General features: G+C 44.0%; 1 protein-coding gene across 2 annotated transcripts; it reads right to left on the bottom strand.

Annotated features, from left to right (window-relative positions):
• Window positions 1-620: 620 nt before the first annotated feature.
• On the bottom strand, window positions 621-6,002 carry LOC105991917 (3 beta-hydroxysteroid dehydrogenase type 3-like). Of its 2 annotated transcripts, XM_013024670.1 has the most exons (3): window positions 5,858-6,002; window positions 2,296-2,460; window positions 621-1,464 (listed from the first exon to the last, which is right to left on the bottom strand). In XM_013024670.1, the coding sequence occupies exons 1-3, from the start codon at window positions 6,000-6,002 to the stop codon at window positions 653-655; spliced, it is 1,122 nt and encodes a 373-aa protein (XP_012880124.1). In that variant the 3' UTR covers window positions 621-652. The 2 variants fall into 2 exon arrangements, with proteins under 2 accessions (XP_012880124.1, XP_012880125.1); XM_013024671.1 differs by lacking the exon at window positions 2,296-2,460.
• Window positions 6,003-9,279: the final 3,277 nt, after the last annotated feature.

Here is a 9,279-nt window from a genome sequence, read left to right as displayed (position 1 = left end):
GAGAGGGATACAAGTTTCCTCATCCATGACACAGGGACAGCAGTTCCTGTCCCCCTGATCTGGTGAGGAGGAAATCTGGGTTCCTATGCCTATCTTCTAGTAGTTGCCTGAAATGTCTGTCTGCTCTTCTCCTGGAGCTACTCACCGCCCTTCTCCCCTCCTGGATCCTCGCTGCTTTTCTGACCCACAGAGGACCATAGTGGATGGGGAAAGGAAAGCTGGTAAGTGTGTTATCAGAAGCATGCCTTGTCCAGATGAGGTCCTATAAGCATTTAGTGCACTTTCACTTACTTTTATTAGGAATGGGAATTTAACAAAGAAAGAAATGCTCTAGCCTTTGAGCCAAGAAGAAGAACCAAAGAATCGAAGCTCCAAGTCACAAAGACCCCGAGTGGCTCAGAGCAGCTACTGGAGCCGGACACTGCAGGTGAGACTCAGCAGCTCTTCTGTGTACCGGGGTGTTGGGGTTAGGGTGGAAGCTTCTGGGTGGGTCTCAGGCTGGGAAGGCTCCTGGTGGCCCAGGGTGACCCTCATTGGCCCTGGTGTCAGAGGGAAGAGGGGATCAGGGCCTGTGCCCCAGTCCCTTTCTGGAGGTGACCAGGGGAAAATGGGGACAACCCCCCTGACAACACTCAGCTCCCCATCTGTCACCTCACTGAGCTTTTGACTTCAGCGTCCCCTTGTGCAGCTTCACGAGCGAGCCGATCCACTCGGTGGTTTTCTGCTTGGCTTCCTCCCAGCTGAAGCGTGGCTCATACCCAAGATCTCGCTGTGCTTTCTTGTAGGAGAAGGTGTACACGCTGTTTGTGAGTACCACTAAGTGTCGGGTAAAGGAGGGTCGGTACTCGTAGATAGGACGCAGCAGGAAGCTCACTGCTTCCAGCAGGAAAGCCAGCCAGTACAGCAGGAAGAGAGGAGGGGTGGGCTTAGGATCAAGGCAGAAGCCCCATTCTTTGCACATTATGTAATATAAGTCATCATAGCTTTGGTGAGGTGTGTCATCTGAGATGTAGTAGAACTGCCCTTGGATGTTTGGTGCCTTCTTGGGGTCCCTCAGGCCTCTGCAGGCCAGAATGTGGGCCCAGGCCACGTTGCCCACATAGGCGGGGTTGACCAGAGAGTAGGGACCTAATTTTACAAGGTTTCCATTGTTCTGGAGAGCACTATTTACTATGTCAGAAAGATGTTTGCTTCCCTCCCCATAGATAAATGGAGGCCTCAAGGAGCAAGTATGCAAGGTGCCACCATTTTTAAGGGTGCACCCATTGGCTGCCAGCACAGCCTTCTCAGCCAGCTTTTTGCTGTGTGAGTATGGGTCAGTCGATGTGTATTCATGATTCTCTTCTTCCTGGGCATTCTGGATGGTCTCCTTGTAGGAGTTGGGCCCGGAAACTGCAATTGAACTGGTGTAGATGAAGGTTTGCACACTAGCTTGGATACAGGCTTCCAACAGACGCTGGGTACCTGCCAGTGGAGATCACAGTGTTACCGTTAAGGAATAATCAAGACTATCTGCAATGGTCACAGATTCGGGTTTACCTCCATCCCACCTTGGGTGTATTCTAGAGACAGGTGTATTCTTTCTTTCCTCTTTTTTTCCTTAAAGTTTTAATAAAACTACATATGTAACTGCATTTCTTCTTATAAATTTTTTAGCTATTTGGTATGTGTGTGTTGTGGTGTGTATGTGTGAACCGATAGTTCCTTTTCTGTTCAGCTTCCTGCAATTTTTTGGTGTATATTTTCCAAGTTGGATTTGGATATCAATTACTCATTTATTATGTTGTCTATAGGTTTCTCCATAGAAGAGAAATCCTTGATTTGATATAATCTGACTCATAGTTTTGCTTTGTATTTACCCTATTGAAATTTTGGTTAACACATGCTTTCCACTGTCCTGTTACAAATATATTTCACCCATCTCTAACATGGAGAACTGTGTTGTTTTATGTAAAACACTTGCAAAGTTGGAAACTACTTTTGCATGGCTACAAATTTGCCATCACTATTACCTTTCACTACTTATTTAATCATACAACAGCTGCTGCTGCTTCCTCTCCTCCTCCTCCTCCTCCTCCTCTTCCTCCTCCTCCTCCTCCTCCTCTTCCTCCTCTTCCTCCTCCTCCTCTTCCATCTTCTGCTCTACTTCTTCCTCCTTCCCATTTCTTTCCTCTTCATCTCCTCCTCCTCCTCCTCCTTCTTCCCCCTACCTCCACTTCTGCAATTGTGCCCTGAGACACTAAATAAAGTCTTTGAGATGCTATTGGAGACCCATCTCTCCCCGAGGTACAATACCTTGGAGATTGACATCAATGATGGTCTGTCTGGGAATGACACCAGTGGCGTCAATGAGAGCAGCAGTATGGATTACGACTGAGACTCCCTGGCAGGCTCTCCACAAACACTGGGCATCCAGAATGTTCCCTTCCAGCACTGTCACCTTAGCCTTTGTCTGCAGCTCTGTGGGGACAGGAGACTGGGCACAGGGGGAGCTTTCTGTACAGGCTGTGAAGATTCCTGATTGGGTGACACTTACCTGGGTGCCCAGGGGCAGTCCTAGAGGGGAAATGTTGTGAGGAGGTGATGCGTTAAACAAAGGCTTAGAGATACGAATTTGTAGCAGTTATTGGAAGACCACAACATGTGCTTCAAACACATCCACTTGCAGAATAGAAATCTGAACAGTCAGATCTCTGTGTTTCGAATATAATTTTTAAGGAGTGCTGTGGGAAGTTCATCAAATTCATTACAGAAAATGGAAAGATTGTGAAGAGCTGGCTGTAAGAGGAAGAATTTAGAATTTAGTTCTGTAGGGAATGAATGATGGAGGTAGATTTGAAGTTGAGGGAGAAACAGGCAGGACTGTCTTTTTTTGGTCATATCTTTTAAGTTCTTCTCTGAGTGGACTAGAGAACATTTTGGGGGGGGGGATGGTCCAGTTGTGGGGCCTGAACTCAGGGCCTGGGTGCTGTCCCTCAGCTCTTCAGCTCAAGGCTAGCGCTCTACCACTTGAGCCACAGCGCCACTTCCGGCTTTTCTCTTTTCACTTATGTGGTGCTGAGGAATCGAACCCAGGGCCTCATGCATGCAAGGCAAGTGCTCTACCACTGAGCCACCTTCCCAGTCCCTAGAGAACATTTTTAAGAAATGTTATGAACAGTATTGAAATATTTCCTATGATCGAGTTTTAATTTTTAAGTAACAGGTTATTTAATTAGGTGTATACAATTTGAAATCACAGGTACAGCATGGAGTTTGAATCTATTTGTACTTCTGTCTGTATGGTTATATATATTTTTGCTTGAGACATGACTTTTAAAAATGCTACTCCTGGGACTTAAACTTAGGACCTGGGTGCTGTCCCTGAGGGTTTTTTTAATTGTTTGTTTTGTTCAAGGCTAGCACTCTACCGCTTGAGCCACAACTCCATTTCAAGTTTGGTGTTTTTGTGTGTGTGTGTGTGTGTGTGTAAGTAGTTAATTTGAGATAAGAATTTCATAGACTTTCCTTCCCAGGCTGGCTTCAAATTGGGATCCTCAGATTTCAGCCTCCTGAGTAGCTAGGATTACAGATATAGTGACTTGCTGATGCCTGCCAAGGATTATCGTCTGATGGTATAATATAAATAGTAGTATCCTTGACAGATGTCAAAAAAGTTTTTTTTTTTCTTAAGCCAGGTACTCAACTCTGTAATCCTACTCAGTTGGCTGAGGTCTGAGGATATTAGTTTGAAGCCAGCCTGGGCAGAAAAGTCTGTGAGACTCTTGTGTCCAAATAACCAGACAACAAGCTGGAAGAGGAAGTGTGGCTTAAGTGCTAGAGCTGTAGCTTGGAGCTAAAAAGCCAAAGGACAGTGCAGAGGCCCTGATTTCAAGCCTGAGAACTTGAGCCAGAAAAAAAAGAAAAGAGTTTTTCTTATCTATACTACATTTCACCAGGAAATCCATAGTACATTTTTTTTGGTCCAATGTTGATCAGAAGAAAAAAATCCAATATGGTTGAAGATAGGATGTTATTAAAGTTTAAAAAAATAAGCTTTAAAAACTTTTTAGAGATGGCATAATTATCTCTACTTACACCTAAATGCACACTTGACTTCCTCTGTCTCTGCTATTTGGGTCTTGTGTGCCTATTTAAAAATTGTGAGGTATAATTTCTGTTTCTTAAAAATTTCAGGTAACTTAGCTGAAAACCAAAATTCTATCATTTCTTGTGCTTTGTGTCTTTGTAATTGTTTTTGTTTTATTCAATAAGGGACATATTTAACTCAAATGTTAAACTTTTGGATTGCTTTATAGGTTAAGTCATTTTGGTCTAGAGCTAGCCTTGAGATTTCCTAAGTCATCATGAAAACTGATGTGGTAGAAATTAAGCTATAATTACATAAAGGTACTATTAATTCATATTCAAAAGTTGCATAATAAATCAGATGAATAGCGCTTTGTATTTTCAGTCATTATTCTAATGTTAAATTATTATTTGGGGCAGATATTGAGGCAGGATAGACAAGAACTGGATGACCCGAGAATCAGGAAATGTGAAAAGTTAGAGAGGAAATCAGGGTCAGGAAGAAAGACCAAGGATTGGTAGAGCATGCAGATTAAATTAACTACTGTAAAAAAACACATATAAGCATTCTTTCTATCACACCCTTTTCTTTTTGATATTAAGTTGTTCTTGACTGACTTACTCTTTTAATATTTATTTTATTTTTTGGTACTAGAGATTGGATTCAGGATCTCTAACTTGGTAGGCAAACCAATTATCTCCTATAACCTTCTCCCCCTGCAAGTCTTTTTCCTATAGTTTTTTTTTTCAGCTGGGGTCTTCTGCCTGGTCAGACTGTAATTTTTGTATTTCTTCTTACCATAGCAGATATTTCAGGTTCACACCACCGTGCCTCTTGATAGAGTTACATTTGCCTGACCTCCCTTTGACATTCTACCCACCCAGTCCTTTCGCAAATTCTATGTCCCTTTCCATTTTCTCAGTACTCTAAATTTTAAAACAAAGCTGTAGTAAATGGTTAAGATGTTAACTGTTGACTTAGAGTTACAGAACCCAGGGCATCTGATGTCCTTTGTAAAGCCTCATCCTCATCTTCAGTTTTGTCTAAAGAGAACGGCAGGCACTGTCCCCAAGACATTGACAGAGGTTAGCCAGAGGAAATACCTTGGATGAAGAAGACCCCCTTAGCACACAGCCTCTGTAATATAACTCTCTGCTATGTCTGAGCTCCACATTTACCCCAAACCCCACAAGATGGCCCTCTGGGGTTGATAACATGTCTATCTCCTCTAGACAACTGCCTTCAACCCACTTCTTATCTCCTGATTGTTGGCTTTTGAGAGACAAGTAGCCACCCCTTTACCTGCTCACACTTTTGACCAAACTAAGCCTGTATAGCCACAGCCACTGACCCCCCCAAAGAGATAGCCATTCAAGGGTACACAGGAATAAAAGAAAGGGACTTAAGGGTTGACTATCTCCAGAGCTCTGCTCTCCATTGCTCCCATGACCTGGGGACTATTGCCTTTTCTCTGTAATCCTCACTGCCAGATGAGTAGGCCAGGCTCCCACCCTGTGCGCAGGGTCACCGAGGGTCTGGGGTGAAGTGTGCCATGTGGATAGGCTCTATCTGTCCACCTGCTGCACAAGCATCAAGAGTGCAGAACATGTTCCCCAAACATCAGTTCATTGCTGACTTTCCTGTACCATTTTCCACTCCCCCTAATGGGCTAAGCTATGGGAGAAGCTGCATAGCTTTTTAATTTATTTACTATTTTTGTAAGACAAGGCTCCCTTTCCCCATACCTAGGCTTTACTTTAGAGCCAAATGCTCAATCCGGTAACTCACTAGATAACAGCTCCTTGTTTTCTGGTCTTAAGGTTCTGTACAAGGCTCTGATCTCCTGTAGCTTATTTTCTTCTGTCAACAAGCTGATGATCCTCTGGCCCAGAAACCCTCCTGCTCCTGTCACCAGGCATCTCCACCCAGTCATGGCCAGTGCAGCAGTAGAACACAGCAAGAAGAAGGCAGTATAACCCTGGAAAGGATTAGAAAGTAACCAGTGAGCACAGACTTTTAGTTCCCAGTGGTAATGGCGTGGAGAGAAAACCCAACAGAAACCACTTATCCTCTTACTTTCCTGAGGTGTAAATCGTGCCTATGCTCTAAAATTATGTGAAGAGTTTATCCTAGGGATAGCAGAGAAGTGATTCTTTAGTAGATACAGCTAGGTAGCCTCCCATCCAGTTCAGTTCTAACATTTGAGCTGGGCGCTGGTGTGTAATACTAACTACGCAGGAGGCTGAGATCTGAAGATCCCCGCTCAAAGCCAGTCTAGACAGGAGAGTTATCAGATGCTTATCTCAAATAAAACACCAAAAAGTCCTGAGCGGAAAAAGCTAAGGGACAGTACTCAGGCCCTGAGTTTGAGTCCCTGTACTGGCACGCATGTGTGTGTGCACACGCACACACACACACACACAAAGAGAAAATTCTAATAATTTGTGTCAGCACACTGCTTGTTGCCCTGATACAGCTAGATGATATATGAGTTCATTCCCTGTGCTTCTCGGCAATCAGTTAAAAAAAAAAAATCAGAGATTTGTATGACAAATGCCTATTCACATTCCATTAAGTAGCTTGAGTCATCTATAGAACTTAGATACATGTTTACTTACACTTATTGGTTTATTATACTGAGATACTTCAGAGGACAGAGATGAAGGGCAGCATAACGCCAGGAATGCAGGAAGGAGAATAATCCTTATATGCCCTTGTTGGGCCCACCAACCTCTAGGAAAACGGCCATGTCTATCTGAAGCTCTTTGCACCCTGCCCTTTCGTAGACTTCCCGTGTAGGGGCTAATGAAGAAGGACAGTGGAGTTGAAATAAGCTTGACACACAGCAGTGCTGAGAGATCAGATATGGAAACCTAACAAGGTCTGTCTGCCTAGAGTCCACGGCAGTCCTCCTTTGAAGAATAGTCTGAGCGGGACTATTCTAGAAGACAAAAGGGTAAAGCAAATTAGAAGAAAAAGCATAAAAGATACTGATGAAAAGATGTTTTTCTTTTCTTTCTTTTTTTTTTGCACAGGGTGAGCAGTGAGGAAGAGGGAGAAGGTTTATACAGCAACCTCTGTGTGTTCAAAGGCCAAATGCTGCCATCTTGGTTACCTGCCTGAGGCAGTGTTGGGTAGAACAGCCATTAGGAGGTGGGTTCTACCAGAAGGAAGTGAGTGTCTCTGGATATATGCCAAGGGAGGGGCTGCGGGGCCATTTCTTCATTGTCTCTTGCACTTCCTGGCTCCCATGTTGTGAGCAGCATTGCTCTACTTTGTACTCTTGGTCATGGTGTTGTAGCTCACTGGAAGCCAGAGCTAGCTCATGGGGTTAAGTGCCCAAGGACTGAAAGCTTTGAAACTGTGAGCTGAAATGAATCACCACTCCACCCCCTTTAAGGCATTTATTCAAAGTCATTTACCACACTGATGGAGAGCTGTTGTAACTTAGTTGCTGTGATCTTTTTCCCAGGGAGGATATAACTCAGGAAATGGGAATGGAAACTGTAAGATTTACATTATACTACCAGAAACTATATATCCTGTTTTTCAGACATAGAAAAATGAATATACAAATAATCAGCCTCATTTAAAAAAACCCAGTCTGACATTTAATAATGAACCCAATTAAGGAATGTGTTTCCCAGGGTGAGACTCCTAGGGGTCCGATTCCCTTCCAGCTTGTCTCATACTCAATGCCCATAAGTTCACAGCAAACATGGAACTTGACCTTGGTGCTCTGGTACAATGAATCCAGTATGATGGATAGTGCTTTTCTCTGAGAGATTTGCAAGTGTTAAGGTATTGTTGGATTTCCCCATGTATTCCTTCATTTCAATGCATTAATCTCCAAACAGGCACATTTGTAAGCTACCAGCCCTGCAAGACCTCCTTTCAGACTGCTTCCATTCTGGTATAGGTTCTCTGTTGGTTGGACCAGCAACTAATGGAACTATACTGATGATTCACTCCAGTGTTGCCAGACAGGGTGAAGCATAGACCCTGGGAACTCTGACCTAAACTGGGATTACTGTCAGTGAAGAGTTAAAAGTGGCTTTGTTTCGAAGCAGTAACCCTTCTGTTGCTCATACTAACCTTGGGCCCACCTGAATTTCAGAAACTGTCTTGTTTGTGCTGAAACTGCTAAACCATAGATTACTTGAACAAAGCTACTCTGAAGTCAGGCCCCACTTTGTACTATAGCTGGCCCTGGGTCCCCACAAACTTCAGGAGATGACCAAGCTGGCCCAAGATAAACAGACCGCCAATTACTCCCTGCTAAGCTTTAACTGCTCTGGAATGTCCAGATGGCCCATTGAGACCCAGCCAGTTTGATAACTCCCTACTACCTCTTATCACCTTGGAATGCCCTGCTGATGCCTCTAGTTGCTGTAAATTTGTCAGTCTGTGATTTTTTTTTTCTCTCCTTCTCCTTTTGTAACTTGGTTGTTTTTGCCTTTATAAACCCTGTGACATTTCAGCTCCGGGCTCTCCTCCTAAGCTCCGCTGAGTCGGTGTGTAGGATGAGGCCCGAGCTGCAGCCTGCCTGAATAAAGCCTTGCTTTTGCATTTCGGAATGTCTGACTCTCAGTGGTCTTCTTGGTGTGGGTCCTGCGACGAGGGGGTGGGGGTGTAACAGTCAGGACCCCAGACGGTCTTTATCTAGATTCCTGCGCCTGACTCTTGATTTAGGCAGTTTCATATCAGATTGCTTGTAACCTGTGCTCCCTGGCTCTTCCAAGTTCTCCCTGCTGAAATCAATGCAGAAACTTGTTTGGAGCTTGTTCCCATGTTGAGGGAAAGGGTTCCTCTCATCCACCCTGGAGGAAAGAGGCATTGAAATCTTTAAGATGAATTAAGGGAATTATTTACTAGAAGCCTGTTCCCTTCAATTGTATTCATTCCATTATGTAGAACATTGAAGATTTCTACGTTGCTATGGAGTCCTGAGACCCTCTTTTTGCCTTCTTCACACAAACCAGTGCTTTTGAGAATAGTCCAGAAAAAGATGAAGGTAAGATAAAGGGCACTATTCAGGTAACAGGCGGAGCCAGCTAGACAACACGTCTCCACATTCCACAGCACTCTCAAAAGTTGGGTGGTGGGGGGTGGGGGGATTGGAGAAGGGAGGTAATCTGCAGGGCTCCTAGCATTTGGTTTCTGATGACTGGAAGTAGTAGCTAGAATGTTGATAACAAATCCTATCCTGG

The sequence above is a fragment of the Dipodomys ordii genome, unplaced genomic scaffold (assembly GCF_000151885.1).
Source record: "Dipodomys ordii isolate 6190 unplaced genomic scaffold, Dord_2.0 Scaffold78, whole genome shotgun sequence".
NCBI lineage: Eukaryota > Metazoa > Chordata > Mammalia > Rodentia > Heteromyidae > Dipodomys > Dipodomys ordii.
This window is presented reverse-complemented; position numbering and strand designations above follow the sequence as displayed.

What these genes read in the sequence shown, in the direction of transcription:
- LOC105991917 (XM_013024670.1), bottom strand. Translation starts at nt 6,002, where the DNA reads ATGACTGGGTGGAGATGCCTGGTGACAGGAGCAGGAGGGTTTCTGGGC. An exon ending in AAACAAGGAGCTGTTATCTA is followed by an intron (nt 2,461 to 5,857) that starts GTGAGTTACCGG and finishes CTGTCCCCACAG; the next exon opens with AGCTGCAGACAAAGGCTAAG. An exon ending in CATTGATGTCAATCTCCAAG is followed by an intron (nt 1,465 to 2,295) that starts GTATTGTACCTC and finishes CTCCACTGGCAG; the next exon opens with GTACCCAGCGTCTGTTGGAA.